Raw genomic sequence first — 16,366 nt, 5'->3', positions numbered from 1 at the left:
ATGCCACTGTGTATGAGTCTATTTACACTTACTGTATGCCTATGTGCGTCTCTCTCTCTCTGTCTCTCTCTCTCTCCCCCCCCCCTGTGTGTGTGTGTATGTGTGTGTGTGCGTACGTGTGTTTTTTTGGCTCGGCGCCAAGTGTGAGGCGCCACTTTACGACCACGATGATCTCACCTCAATCCTTAGAACACTGTGTATATTCATCTGTGTGTGTGTGTGTGTGTGTGTGTGTGTGTGTGTGTGTGTGTGTGTGTGTGTGTGTGTGTGTGTGTGTGTGTGTGTGTGTGTGTGTGTGTGTGTGTGTGTGGGCTGCAGATTGAGTTGTATACATCTTGGATAATATAATGGGGATAGATAGTGAATGACTGTTTAAGAATAAATGTGTGTGAGTATAAGGTAGAAATAGAGAGAAACGACAACAACGATACAGTGTTTATGCATGGCGCCAAAGACAATTAAATATGCCTTTCTCATTGGCCACGGGAGCTCATGTTACTCAGCTCATTATACACTGCTATTTAGAACAGCTTTGTAGAATGTTACGAATAAAATGTATTATTATTATCAATATTACTTTGTTCACACCATCATAATGTACAATGTACTTCTAATTAATTAAAGTAGTCCAAATTGTAATCAGCGACACCTGGTGACACAAACATGATTCTGCATTGAATGGATGGATGGATGGATGGAGGCACGCACAATAAAACAATTCAAAGAATCCCCCTCAATTCAAACTGATAGAAAAGTTTTATTACAAGCAAAAAATATTCACAACTTCTCTTTTATTGCATACATATCACATACAAAGTGAATAAATATTAATTTTATTGCATTTCTTTTTTTTTAAATGGAGAGTAACGTTTAGAAAGTATGACAGCTGTGGTTTGACAAAATGGCCGCCAGATCCCATGGCGACGAGCACGTGTATTAAAGATCCAAGGGTTTTATTTGTTTATCATGTCGGAATGTTGCTGGACGGTGTGTGTGTGTGTGTGTGTGTGTGTGTGTGTGTGTGTGTGTGTGTGTGTGTGTGTGTGTGTGTGTGTGTGTGTGTGTGTGTGTGTGTGTGTGTGTGTGTGTGTGTGTGTGTGTGTGTGTGTGTGTGTGTGTGTGTGTGTGTGTGTGTGTGTGTGTGTGCGTGTGTCTCTGTCTGTCTGTCTGTCTGTCTCACACTCCCAGCAGTATTCCAGAGAACAGGGAGTCTTGCAGGACACTGATGGCTGATCCTGTCCCGTTGTCCACAAAGACAGACACATACTCCCCCGCCTGTTTACACACACACGCACGCACGCACACACGCACGCACACACACACAAGAAATAACAAGACACAGTTAACAGTTTTTTTCCAAGCTGGGGCCTATTTTTAGATCATTTTGGCCACAAAAACGGAGCGTACGTCATTGGCTCAGGATGGTAGAGCGGCCGCTTGGGAAATAGAAGATTCCCAGTTTGGACCCCAGAGTTAGTGTTGAAGTGTCCTTAAGCGAGACACTGAACCCCTGATTGTTTGATGAGCAGTTTGATGCCTTGGTTTCCTCTGCCGTTGGTGTGTGAATGGGTGAATGTAATGGACCCTGATAAAGGCACTAAATGCGCCATTTACCTAATGAAAGGTGGGCGTGAGAATGATTGGAATTGGACCATTTGTTTCTTTCCTTGCCTTCCACTTTCCAGTGGGGCAATAGCAGGTAATTCAAACTGACTTGTTTCCTAAATACTCATTTAACACACATTTCTACAGAAATATAGGCTGTCCATCGCCCTGATGTCACGTGGTAGTTGCTGGAAGGGGCAGAGAAGTTTGTTGCTTACACTATTTGTTACTAAAGTTCTTCAGTAAATCCCAAAGCAATAAAGTGGCACTTCAACTCAGTAGATAGACGGTCTATAAAACTTACATCACTCACATTCATTTCCGTTCAAACAGTTCATATACTGTCATATACTAGGGGAGAGCCTGCACGATTGTAACGTTTTTCACATTTCAATATTTTACTCAGAGATTCTTTTACCTACATAATTATGTAATATTTTCAGGCAAAGGACCTACGCATGTCTGCTATCATAAATCGCTTCAAGTTTTTCTATTGATAAAACGGGTCATGAGATATTAAACCAAAAGTGGACGCTGTTCCGATGTTACATTTGAAGCCCACGTGGGTTTAATTGTAACAGCATGATTTACAAATGTAACACAGCTAAAGAATTGCATTAAACAAATATTTTTTAGTTTAAATCAATTATATTTCATTCAAGCAAATCTTTTACATTGTTTTCATACCAAGGATGTGATAAGATACTATATCATACTTTAGGAAAATATTATGTTCATTACGGCCCTGGTCACATACTGATGTGATGACCTCATGATGGCATTGACCAATCAAGAGATGATGTGCTTGTTACAATTATGAAGCGTTACAAATGAGGCGGCTCTCCCCTACAGTACATACAGGTTGTTATTTAAACCCTCTAGACTTAAAGAGTAAACTGAACCCGAGTCGTCTGGGTACTTCTTAGACCATTTTTGTTCCATCTACATCAAATCTCTTTGCCAAAAATAGCAATGTTTTGGCTAATGTTGCTCCCAGACTATGGATGGTGGGATTCAAGTAATTCATTCATATATGATAGCCTATACAAAACTGGGGGTCTCTTAATTAATTAATTCTCTTGGAAATAAGAGATGCCTGGCCTGGTGCCAGGTAGTTGACAAACCCTAACCCTAGGGAAGACTAATCTTTTAATAGTGTTTGTTGCCCCAACATAAGACAAATACACTACATATAATACCAGCAGTAGTGAATATTCAATATATATATATATATATATATATATATACTGTAGCCTATATGAAATAGATATGAAAGTATAAGAAATGCAGCCAGTCACCCCATCCTGTCAGTGTCAGGGAAGTGAAGCATCAACCTTTTCTGTTAAGTTATTATGACCAAATCGTAGGAAAGCAAGACTCGCCATCTCCTGTTTACGTCCCGTATCTGCGTGACGTGGCCGTCTCTCCATGGGAGGAGTGAACGTGAACACAGCTTCTGAACCATTGTTTAGCTCCATGCTCACTATAAATATTGAACATTCTGACACATCAAGAAAAATAATCTACTTTGTTACCGACCTCTGGTTTACTCCTCATATCTGTGTGACATATAGGTGGCTGCCTTTTTAGGAGACCGGAATTATAGGTTGAATTCTATTATTTCCAATGGGAGAAGTGAACGTGAACACAGCTTCTGAACCATTCCCATGGTCCCATGGTCACTGAACTAAATATTGAACCCAATCATCAGCAGGCCACGCAATATTCCCAAGATTTTCATACTAAAATTGCTTCTTCTTTTTTCTGAGAGACAAATCAGGAGAAAATCTAAGTTATCATAGACCTTTCTCTCGCGGGATCCAGCACCAGAAAACATTCGCAAGATCTGCAGTCCGACGCCGGTTTTCACTTAGGAGACTTTTTTAGTCTGGGCGTTTCAGGCAGTATGTTGGTATGTTGATGGAATCGTGCACTTTACGATAAAAGCATGAAATTTGGCACACAGTTAAAACATGCCATATGGAACATTTTTGGTTAAAGGGACATCGCAGATTTGTCTTGGGAAACTTGTGGGAGCCAATCAAAGTTGGGGTCTCAGACTAAAATAATACAGAGAATGTATATGCTTTAAAGTTATACTATGTAACTTTTTTTATAAAACAAATCTTAAAATTGTCCTAACTGTTAAATCGCTAAAGTTTTAGAACACCCACTCTGTTATTTTCAGCTTCTAAAGCCTTCTCTTCATATGTTTTCTATGAGCCGTGAGGGGGGGAGAATTTCGCGGCAAAATTACGTCATCTGCATCATCTGTATATGTTTTGTGCAAAACAAATGCTTTCATTGGATTCAGAATACCTAACCCTCACATGCTACTTAAAGCATTTTTTTTAATTATTATTTTACTGTATAGTAAAATCTTTGAGACCCCAACTTTGATGGTCTCCCAAAAGTTTCCCAAGATAAATCTGCGATGTCCCTATAGCCAAAAATGTTCCATATGGCATGTGCTAACTGTGTGCCAAATGTCACGCTTTTATCGTAAAGTGCACGATTTTTGCCCGAAACGCTCAGACCATGTGTAGGATTTGTCGCCTCTACGACAGTGTTGCCAGATGGGAAAGTTGAATTATCGTACCGGAGTCTTAAAATGATCGCATTTGAAAGAAAACTATCGTACACAGGCAAAAAAGAGAAATTGCATGTGTAAATAAGTAAAAAAAAAAAAAAGGATATTTAGTGTAAGAAACAACCTTGTTTGAGACTCCTACTTGACAAAACATGTCACATATGCTGCTTGGGTGCAGGAAACTTCCTGGAGCTTACACAAATAAAAGCCTGAAACTGGACTGGAAAGACACGACCGGTGTTTTTAATGCCTCCAAGTACAGATCTAGGGTCAGATTGACTGATTTCCTGACTTGAGAAGCCAAACCGGATCCCAAACCAGCAACCAGGGAATTGAGTAAATTCACAGTCTTTTTCTGTGACATGCCGAAATTATCGTACATTTGGGCATTTTCTGAATTATTGATCGTACAGAGGGTCAAATTATCGTAAATACGATAATTATCGTAGATCTGGCAACACTGATCTACGGTCTTATTCATGAATTAATAAATTAACCATCTTTGTCATGATCCAGGCAGCCTGCCTGTGTGCGCCTGAAAGCAGGGGCGTCACAAGGGGGGGGGGGAAGTGGGACTGAGTTACTAGGGCCCAAGGTGGAGGGGCCTTAATTATTTTATAGCTATTTTGCTATTGAAAAATAGCAGATATACAATCTCACAGCGCGCCACCGAGTGTCCGCGCTGCGAGCTTGTAGATCTGCTATTTTTGAAAAGTCGTGAAAATGTGTGCAAATCTTTGAATATACTGTATGTATTTTTAAGCCAACTTTTGTAACTGAAAGTTTGCTTCAGGGGGGGGGGGGGTCCCTGGAACTAAATATTTTGAGATGGGGGTCCGTGGCCAAATACACCTGAAAAAGTTTGAGCACCACTGACATAGAAACATAATTTTTTTTTTTCAAAAAACCTTTAAAATATTCAAAGATTTTCACGATTTTTCAAAAATAGGGGTCGATCTACAAGCTCGCAGCGCGCGCTGTGAGCTTGTATGTCTGCTATTTTTCAAAAGTTAAAGCACAGGGGCCCCACAGTGAATCCTTGTACCCAGGGCCCAGATGGTGCGACACCCCTGCCTGCAAGCAAGGCCCTGTCAGTCTGCACTCCGCTCGTATCCCTGTCGCTCTGCAGTCTTGTCACTCTGCACTCCACTCTTATTCCTGTCAGCGGGATGAGCCGGGCAGGCGGGTAATTATGTATAATGGTACAAAGATATGGACTGATCTCTGATGGAGCTGAAAGACAAGTATGTCTGATTGCACACTGCGTGAGTGTGTACGTGCGTGTGTGTCCGTGTGTGGGAAAAGTACTCGCATGTTTTGCTTGAGTCAAAGTATCAATGCTGCAATGAATTACTCTGTTACAAGTAAAAGTCTGGAATTCAACATTTACTTGAGTAAAAGTACAAAAGTATTGCCATCAAAATGTACTTAAGTACCAAAAGTAAACAAGTTCATTGTGTAGAATGTCCCATTCAAATGTATAACTATCTCTTGAAAATTGCAGACAATCTCACAATGCAAGCTTGTAGATCTGGTGCGTGCGTGCGTGTGCGTGTGTGTGCGTGTGCGTGTGTGTGTGTGTGTGTGTGTGTGTGTGTGTGCGTGGGATGTACCTGTAGATATAATGTTCCTGTCAGGAGAATACTGAAGACTCCTCCATTACTCCCAAGTCCTGTTACTGACTCTACTGACCTGCAGACAGACAGACAGACAGACAGACAGACACATCACTGTACTGACCTACAGACAGAGAGACAGACAGACAGACAGACAGACAGACAGACAGACAGACAGACAGACACATCACTGTACTGATAGACAGACAGTAGATGTGAGGATGGTAGAGCAGTGGTTCTCAACCTTTTCAGGCCGCAACCCCTCAAAATAATCATATTTGAACTGGCGACCCCCCATCCTGCACAAGCACTTGGAATCGCTGGAGTTGGCGTTACATTTAGTTTGACTCAATCTATTTCATTGAACATATCTGATCATACAACTTAGATCGGATATTTTCACAATTTCTGCCTCTAATATTTGACAATTTGACCAATGTTTGACCATAGGTACTAAAAAGGTCTTTAAAGTCCTTAAATTGTCACTTTAGAAATGTGCAGATACCCTTTATACACTTAAACCTTATGTTGGTTTGTTTACTGTTGAGTGAGAATGAGCTGTTGAGTAGCCTCGCGTAGCCAGGCTTTACTCATCTGCGAAGAGAAAAGCCTGGTGACAATATAAGGCAGAAAGTGTTTAACTTCCGCCATGTGAAGTGAGCTTCCCCGGTTTTCCCCTAACGTAACTTCCGTTAACGCAGCACTTCAGCTAGAAATCTCGGAACCAACCAGAAGGCATATTGTCCACAGGGTGGCTGTTGAGTGAGTGCGACCCACAGCTTGAGAACCACTGGTGTAGAGAGTGTTTTGGGGAAATAGAGAAACAATTGTGCATACAGTATTAGGTACAGTGTGTAGTATGTGTATTAGGGCTGAACATTACATCGTTATCGTATCACTAAGGGCAGCAATTATGGACGATACCATCCCACCAGGTGTAACAAGAATTTAGCTGGAGCCATCATTTTCAGTCCATTTTAGGCTTCAGGCTGCAAGGACAATATTAAGGACCCTTTCTCCCCAAACCGTCATTTAAGTTAAGTTTTGCGTGCGTGTGTGTGTGTGTACGTGCGTGTACGTGTGTGCGTGTGTGTGTGTGTGTGTGTGTGTACTCACACGTTGCCCTGACAGAGAGATTCGATGCAGATGGAGGCTCTCACACTGTCTCTCTGCCTTGTGTGAACCCTGTCACCAGCCTCTACACACACACACACACACACACACACACACACACACACACACACACACACACACAGAAATAGTGAGTGCATTTTCAGGAACTCTCTCTCTCTCTCTCTCTCTCTCTCTCTCTCTCTCACATTTTTGCAAATACCATGTGTGCGGACACACACACACACACACACACACACACACACACACACACACACACACACACACACACACCCACACTCATGTGCGTGCACACACGCACACTCACACACACAACACACACATAAACCCCCTCCACATCTCCACCCTGCTCACCCACCAACTGTGCCTGTTTTTTTTTATCTCGGCTCTAACATCTGATAGGTCAAGCCCTCTCGCCGGCCATGTCTGACATTCTCCCATGTATCTCTGCGGTTGCACGTGACCGTTGGCAGCCAATAGCCTCCTCTGGTCGCATTTCAATCTATGATGGCGACACCCATGCCAAGGACCCAAAATACTTCAGTTGCGCTGCATAGAAACCAATGGCTTCGCTTTGTCCATATATTTTACAGTCTATGGTTTGAGCGTAACGCGGTGTGGGTGGTCACCAGTTTGGGCGTGACGCGGTGTGGACGCTCACCTATGAGCAGGCTGGCAGTGAGCTGGTAGAAGCCAGCGAGGGGTGCAGTGTAGCGTCCTGAGCTGGAGTTGAAACTCAGACCTCTCTGCAGGCGCTGCTCCGACTCCGAGGGCTGCAGGGGTCAAAAGGTCACACAGAAATAAAGGGTCACAGGTCACGCAGACCCCTGAGCAGTTGTGTCATGGCAACATGACTGTGTTGCCATACCTTAGCAACAGGCATGATACATTTATTTTAAGAAGTACATTAGATTTTTTCCCCCTGTTCCTACGGTTTCTTGGGCAGGATATACGGTTGTTCAAGTGCAGCTAAACTTGGCATGTTAGTAAACGTGCCACAATTAACAATAATGCATTGCACCTGTGCAGCTGACCTGCGGAACCTGGTAATATACCATTTTATCAAGATGGGGAGAATAAAAGTGTGGAGAATATAATTAGTTAAAGTGACCATTTTGTTAAATTTTGCATTTGTAGTTATTTTACTGCAATTTAACAACATAATAACCAGCACAGATAGACAAAGAGACTTTCATGGATTTATATTTAAAATTAACTTCCCCCTGGACCCAGGGTATGGCAGCTGCATACCCCTGCCATACCCAATTGACGCCCCTGCCCCTGAGGTGTGCGCATGTGTGTCTCTGTGTGTGTGTGTGTGTGTGTGTGTGTGTGTGTGTGAGTGTGTGAGTGTGTGTGTGAGTGAGTGAGTGTATGTGTTTGAGCGGTGCTCAAACATCCGGCTTTGTCCAGGCTCCGAAGTGTGGCCTACATCTGGCCTACATCTTGGCACAAAGCGCTCAAAGTGTGTTGTATGCCCAGGGTCCCATTGGCCAAGCTTCGCGGGACACTTAATGAAATTAACTCATAAATAGCACCTCTCACTTCACACTAGGTGTGATTTTCTTTTCTTTTTACTTGTATTGCTATACGTGTGAGGGTCACCACGGGTATAGCAGAATTAGAGAAATAAACATTGGGAGGGCAGTTTTCCTATAAAGTCCTTACTGGAGAAATTGTTGTTTTTATGGTTAAAACAAATACTTGGGGAGTTAGGCTTACAGTTAGGAAAGGATTCAGAGGTTTGGTTGTGGTTAAGAATTATGCTTAAGTATATACTTAGTTGAGTATCTGTATTGTGCCATTCTACACATTCTGTGTGTGTACGTGTGTGTGTGTGTGTGTGTGTGTTTGTGTGTGCATGTGTGTGTGTGCAGGGGCGTCACAAGGGGGGGGGGGGGGTGGGGGGGGGGGGGGAGTGGGACTGAGTTACTAGGGACCAAGGTGGAGGGGCCTTATATAGCAGATCTACAAGCTCACAGTGCAGCACCGAGTGCCGCGTTGTGAGCTTGTAGATCTGCTATTTTTGAAAAGTCGTGAAAATTTGAGCAATTTTTTTGACAAAATAATGCATAGAGTAATGCATAATAATGCGTTCCCAGTCTAAATGGGTTAAACCCCCTCCCCCTATGAACAACATTCATGGGGGGCCTGCAGTGAATCTGGATTCATCTGGAATCAGAATTTGGTGCGACACCCCTGTGTGTGTGTGTGTGTGTGTGTGTGTGTGTGTGAGTGTGTGTGTGAGTGTGAGTGTGAGTGTGAGTGTGAGTGTGAGTGTGAGTGTGAGTGTGAGTGTGCGCGTGCGCGCGTGCGTACCTGGCTGTACGGCTGCAGCTCCAGCAGGCTGCGTCGGGGAACGGCCAGCGAGCGCTGGAGGCGGCTGTGGAACGCCGTGGACACACGAGGAGACGTGTCACACAACGTGCACACACCTCCTGCCATCTCTGGGAGGGGAGAGGAGAGGAGAAGAGAGGAGAGGAGAGGAGAGGAGAGGAGAGGAGAGGAGAGGAGAGGATTAATTGAGAAGAAAAGCAACTGAATAAACATTGTTTTGAACCGCCATAATTTCTTTTGAAAAACAGTCGGACACTTTGTTTATTCTAGTTTGCGTGCGTGCATGTACACTACAGTATGTGTGTGCAAGGGCGTGCGTGCGTGCGTGCGGAAGAATTACATTGTGTGTTTTTGTCTAGGAGTCTATTTATTTGAGCGTCTGAGCACATGTTTTAGTCGTGTGTGGGTGCGCATGTACATGTGTGTTCATATGTCGTAATGGGCTACATGCAAGGAGATGTCCTGTGTTTTTTGTACATGTGTTGTGTGTGTGTGTGTGTGTGTGCGTGCGCGTGTGCGTGCGTGTGTTTGCATGGCGCCACTCTGTTCTACAGTGTGAAAGAGTCTTTATGTTGCAGCTCAAACAGCCTGCAGCTCTCAAAGACACAAACACACTGCTGTACTCACCTGGCCAGCGGCCAACCACACACACACACACACACACACACACACACACACACACACACACACACACACACACACACACACACACAGAAAGTAACAGACACACTAGCAGGTCTGAAGGAATCCCAAGAATTCTTCATCGGAGCCAAGTTACATCCATGCTCCGTAAAATTAGCCTTATTAAGGTCTCTTACACACACGCACGCACGCACACGCACAGGCACGCACACAGTAACACCAATACACATGTGAGAGCTAACATTGACTTGCTAGTAACAGTGTTTATACAGCATATAAACATTCAAATGTAGGCTGACGCGCACAGGCTGCGTCCAACACAGGTCTGTCGGTGACAATGAGCGTCTCCCGGGTCATTTTAATGTCAGGGAAGAGATGCTGAGGAGATGCAGTGTACGGTCGCACGCATGCTGCCCGTGTGCGCATTGTTGCCTTGCATATCACTAGCACTAGAAAAACCACAGGCCTTTATGAGTTTGTGTGTCATTATCATTGCTTGTGACTTTAAGAATGTGTTTTCTCTCTGTGTTGTTGATTCAGACTGTTAGACAGACTGGCTCCACGGTTTGTCATTAAGACAGGCTGAGATGGTTCTTTAAAGACCAGAGTTATTATAGTTAAAGACAGCGAACGACATCTAGGATTGGAGATTGGCAATTCTTCCTTTTTCTTTTTTTCCTTTTATTTTACCTTGTTCAATCTTACCCCTGGGACCAAACCATATTACAATAAAAGAAAAAGCTAAATAACACATACAAACTAAACTAAAACCAAGCCTTTTTAATAACTAAACTATAGTAGCAAACCCACTTTAAAAACAAATAGAAATGAAACCGAAATTGAAAGCAAAAAGGCAAAATAAAATAAAACCAATCTAAACTAAACTGTAATAACCTAAAGAGGCAGGTCACCCCAAAATACAAACTAAAAATATACTAAAATATTAGTTTTTTATTTATTCTTTATTTTTTTTTACCTGTAGTCATCGATTCAGGCAGACACTTCTGGTGTGCTTTACTGAGATATTTCTACTGTAGGGGCGTCTGCCATCGCCCCAGCACAATGGAGCTCAAAGGCATTTGGTTTGTGGTGGTTTGTGGCGCCACTACTACTGTCTAAGGCGTCTCGTCCATGAGCACCGCTGGCACGCTTCCTTCTGCGTGGAGATATTATGCAGCCGCACTTTGGTAGCAAATAGTTCTCTGTGAGACTGTTCAGCCAGTAGCCGGGTCAGGAGTTCTTGGAAAGGGACAATGTTGCTTGTCATTTTTTTCTTTCTGTTTAAAACCAAACGCTGTTGAGCTCCAAAGTATTGTGGGGACAGAAGACAAAACCTCCAAGCCACAGAACATCACACTGAAACCAACAGAATGGATAGACAGCACTCTGGGTTAAGAGTTTTATAGCATCTTAACTGTGCGCTGAACTGAGTTGATCAGACCCGGACTGACTTGATTCTGTATGTCTGCATTTAAAATAAATATTTACACTGCAAGTTCTCCAAAATATATACCGTTATATATAAACGTAAAGTATAAGAAACTATAAACAACATAGATGCATCGATATGTACAAATACATACATTTGAATTATTGCACTTGAAGAGTGCCTGTGAACACCATGCATACGGTATGTAGTGATTTTGCAATGAAGAGCATCTGGTATTGTGTTGGGCCAGGTAGAGTGGTACTGTGTTGGGCCAGGTAGAGTGGTACTGTGTTGGGCCAGGTAGAGTGGTACTGTGTTGGGCCAGGTAGAGTGGTACTGTGTTGGGCCAGGTAGAGTGGTACTGTGTTGGGCCAGGTAGAGTGGTACTGTGTTGGGCCAGGTAGAGTGGTACTGTGTTGGGCCAGGTAGAGTGGTACTGTGTTGGCCATATCTAGCCTGGGATCAATATCATTTTCGGGAAATAACTTTTCCTACATGTTAACTACATCATGTTGTAGTTTGTTGTCAGGAGGCCCATGGGACGTGCAGAGAATGATAGAGAGGCAGGGGCTGAAAAGGACCTTTTGGTGAAAACATCGAAAATAGCAGACCTCCAAGCTCACAATGCGTCGCAACGCGACGCGTTGTGAACTTGGAGGTCGGCTATTTTCGGTGCTTTGTTTCTACACATTTCTTGATTTCAACATAAGATGTTGCATTGCATTTGCATTTCTTTCACCATATAGTAAAAACTGCATTCATGGTCTTGGAGTGGGCACTTTTTACGGATGTATAAAAGGGCCAAAATGATTCCCCTAGTTTAAAATTGGTTTAAATTGAAATTGTTTATTTGATTTGACGCCAACAGGAACCACAGTTATTATTATTTCATTTTTTCTCTCTCTTTTTTTCTAAACAGGTGTCAGTACCATTTTGACTCGGGCTACCATACGTGTGCGGGGATCCTGCGCTTGCGACTGACGCCACAAAATATGGCTTTTGGCTTTGTCGTACGCTGGTATCGCGTGCCGAAAACAGCAGACCTCACAACGCATCACAAGCGCAACGCTTTGTGGGCCTGAAGATCAGCTGTTTTCACCACGCAACACTGCCACCGGTGCCCAGTTGTTTTTAGAGACAGCATGGCTAGTTTTCCTCTGAGGTGGGAGGTCTGGTGACACAAGGTTATGTTACAGTAGAGTACTATGTTGGTTATGGTGGAGAGGGAGTATGGTTCTGGTAAATGGTGCTTCACAACGATTGTGCATTACTATCACCCATTCATTCACACACACATTCACACACCGATGGCGGAGGGAAACCATGCAAGGCACCAACCTGCTCATCAGGAGCAATTAGGGGTTCAGTGTCTACTAGCTCAAGGATACTTCAACACTAACTCTGGGGGAGCCTGGGTAGTGTGGTGGATCCTTACCTTTCAGCTTCAGGTGCAGACCCTCTATGAGCTGTTGTTGTTGGGGCAGCAGCGGGGCCGGGGCCCCTGGTGGCCCCTGAGGGCCAGGGGGGCCTGGAGGTCCTGGCAGACCATGCTGCAGACGCACACAAAAAAACATTATTCCAGAGAAAAAAAAAACACACAATAAAAGATAAATTAATTTCATGTATAATTAACGTTTTTTCCAGAAGCCCACCATTGACAATAGTTGCCTGAGTTGAGATAATAATGGTTGCTATGGAAGATTTCTGAAGGCAGAGGACCATAATTCAATGTTATAGGAGTTTAAAAAAGGATCTCAATTGAAACAAGCTTTTTTTAGTTGACCTTGTATAAGTGAACTGTACTGTCATGAAACTGTACCTTTTCCTATGCAAACCTCTAATAAAGCCTTCAATCAATCAATAAATCAATCAATCAATCAATCAATCAATCAATCCTGGAAAGAGATTTCAATATATGTTATGTATGCGCGTAGGTTAAGTTACTTGATGCACTCTTGGCAAATGATCTAGTAAAATGTGCTTAATGAATATGGATATCTTCTACTTTAGCTTGCGCTTAAACAGAAATTAAACATCACACTCCAGAGACCACTCCCACCTGCGTAAAGCTGGGGAGAATGAAACCACAGCGGACTGACCTTGGATACCCTCTTGGAAGGCTTGCTCCTCTTGTTGTCTCCTTTGTTGGAGTTCTTTCTGAAGAACAGCCAGGAGCTCTGGGGAGAGACTCTGGACAGGTCCGGGGACACCGTCTCCTGGGAGACAGGGGAAGACATTGACATTGATAAAAACACAACAGTCGCAATGCAAGTAGTTTCTGTCAAAACCACATACTAGTAAGACGCCTCAGGGCGACATGCGACCTCGCCATAAAGGGCAAGGTCGCGCCATCTGGCCAGTGATGTATATCTGTAGATCTTTCACTCTGTACTTAGTCTGCTCTTTTTCCCTTCTACACCAAAATATCCGCTTGTGCTATTTTTGGCTAAAGTTCTCCTTAGAATATGGATGCTAAGGTTCAATTGGTTAATGTAAAACAAAAAAAAACAAAAAATCTCACAAAGATTAAAGATTTCCCTGACCCCTTATTGAAGACCCCCTGACTTAAAGAGTAACCTCATTCCCAGCTTTTTCTCACCTCACAAGGAGAAAAGCCTGGTAAAGAATTATTGGTGGCACTTGAATGTACTGTACATCGCCTGTAAGTACGCACAACGAAGAATGATGAAACGATGAACATAATCTGCACAGCATCAACGTAACTTCCTTGGACGGTAACTAGTGTGGGCCTATACTTCCGCTTTGACACGTTCAATAGCACTTCCTGGCCAGTGTATTTAAAGAGAGCATTTAATTGTTACTTTTTTCTGTTTTTAATTTGTCGAAGGAATTGACATTACTCCTGTAGACGACCTGGTGTGAGAGGATATCTTGCCTGAGAATTTTTAATTTAATTTTGTGAAATGTGCGAGTAAAACAGTCTGGACTTATTACTATGTATCAGGACCATGGTACATGTACCTCCCATCATATTAGGGGCATGACACCCCGGGCTGATTTTGTAGTTTGATTTCCAGTTAAAAAAACTACAGCAGATTAAAAACATGTCCGACAGGTAAGCAACACAGCTGTATCAAACAAATTAATAACAACTTTGATTTTCATAGGTGTGACACAACCATTATTAATTTGATTAGCTGCACCTGTGTTGCTTACGTCACTGTGTTTTCCCTGCTGTAGTTTTTCACCTGAAGTAAGTGGAAAACAAACTACAAAATCAGTCTAGGCTGTCATTCCCCTTGAACAGTGCGTTCCGGAGGTCCCTGTCCAGACACCAGACCAGACAGATGGGTAGTGAGAGTAGTGCTGTGGTCAGACTCCAAGTGGGCAGTCATGTAAGGTCCCCACACCTGGAATTCCTAACAAGCTGTCGTGTGTGTCCGCATATAGCGGCTAAAAGTAAGTAAATGAATTGTAAATAAAAAATCATTTGTTAGTGGGTGATACTGTAGCACTATTTAAAATCTAATGTGTCATCGCTGTCAGGTGGAAACCTCAAGGTCAAGGTTGATCTTCAACCTCTGGCTAATGGAAAAATTGAAGAAAAAGTGTTCTTTTAATAGTACACATAATCTAATGTAGTGTGTGCCAGTTCTGTCTTAATAAACGATAAAGTACACCTGGAGCTTAACCAATTAAACACTCTATAGCAGGGGTCTTCATCGTTTTCAGGCCAAGGACCCCTTAGCTGAGAGAGATGAAGCAGGGACCCCCCCACCCCCCACTACATAATATATTGTATAAAATTGTGTTGCAGATTAAAAGATGTTCATAGATTTCTTACACACCTTAGACTTGTTTGACAGCACTGTCACCATGTTGGAGTAATTTGTATTTTCAGACATGTAACCACTTTTCCCTCTACAAACCTCTTTGCCAAAAATAGACAATCTACAAGCTCACAACTCCTCGCAGTGCGATGCTAGTTGCTAGGGCTCAAGTGGTTGATGTAAAAACATGATCCAATCACACAAAGATTTGGCGGCCCCCCTGTAGTAACTCTGAGGACCCCCTAGGGATCCTGGATCCCCTGTTGAAGACCCCTGCTCTAGAGACTTGATAAACTGGACCTGAATTGTCTCTGTAAGAAAATGCCAATCTACAAGCTCACTCATGAATTCAGTGGGGTTTTAACACAACAGAGTCACATTATAAACTGCAGTGTGAACAATTAACATAAAGATGATGCACAGCAACACTTAATATATTATGTCCCCCCCCCCCCCCCAACACCAATATACCCAGTACCCAAGCTTGTCTTTGGTTTTCTGTGTGTGCAACTATACTTGATAATAGAATCAAACCTTCAACCAATACATACAGAAATATCACATATCACACTTGGGCGCCCGCTGGCCTAGCGGCCCATGCGCGTACCACATAGGCTCTGATGCATGACAGCGTGTCGCGGGTTCGAGGCTGCCGACGGCCTTGGCTGCATGTCACTAACCCTGTCTACCTACTGTACTTTCAATAAATGCAAAAAGCCCCCAAAAACAGCATGCATAATATCAGTTATCAACCATGGGGCCTACCGGGCTCTCTGTGCCGGCCGTGTTGCTCTCTTCGCCCTCTGCCACAGAGCTGGCCACCTCCAGCACCATCACCAAGCCCACCAGAACGGGCAGCCACAGCGGAGCTCTCATCATCCCACCCACACGGGCCCTTCCCTGGGCCAGGCCGGCCAGCATGCTGGGGTGTGGGGGTGTATAGTAGTCCTCCTTCAGAAATGTTCCAAGGGTTTTTCTGGGTGGGGGGCGTCTCTAGGAGAACCTACAGTACAAGGTCACCATGCTGCCCCTTATGGAAGAGGTGACACCCTCTCTGGGTTCGGTTCACTTTTGTCCTTGGATTTCTTCTTCTCCACGAGGGGACAGTGGAGAGGTCAGGATCCTGGATGGACGTATGTGTGACTGTCTGTCAGTGCCTCCTGCGTGACGATGATATGGCGGTGGCCTTTGTGAAGGTGACGCGTCGGGTCGAGGATGGGAGGTT

At 43.6% G+C, this 16,366-nt stretch overlaps 1 protein-coding gene across 1 annotated transcript; it reads right to left on the bottom strand.

Annotated features, from left to right (window-relative positions):
- Positions 1 to 1,176: 1,176 nt before the first annotated feature.
- LOC308285181 (erythroferrone-like) lies at positions 1,177 to 16,062 on the bottom strand (the record flags this gene model as incomplete). The annotated part of the gene is made up of 8 exons (XM_080725897.1): positions 1,177 to 1,275; positions 5,809 to 5,887; positions 6,928 to 7,009; positions 7,604 to 7,715; positions 9,262 to 9,389; positions 12,786 to 12,900; positions 13,450 to 13,566; positions 15,907 to 16,062. The coding sequence occupies 8 exons, from the start codon at positions 16,060 to 16,062 to the stop codon at positions 1,177 to 1,179; spliced, it is 888 nt and encodes a 295-aa protein (XP_080582023.1).
- Positions 16,063 to 16,366: the final 304 nt, after the last annotated feature.

Source organism: Nannobrachium achirus (genome assembly GCF_963921795.1).
Source record: "Nannobrachium achirus genome assembly, chromosome: 5".
Taxonomy (NCBI): domain Eukaryota; kingdom Metazoa; phylum Chordata; class Actinopteri; order Myctophiformes; family Myctophidae; genus Nannobrachium; species Nannobrachium achirus.
The sequence above is the reverse complement of the archived record's forward strand: the minus strand, read 5'-3'. Positions and strand labels throughout refer to the sequence as shown.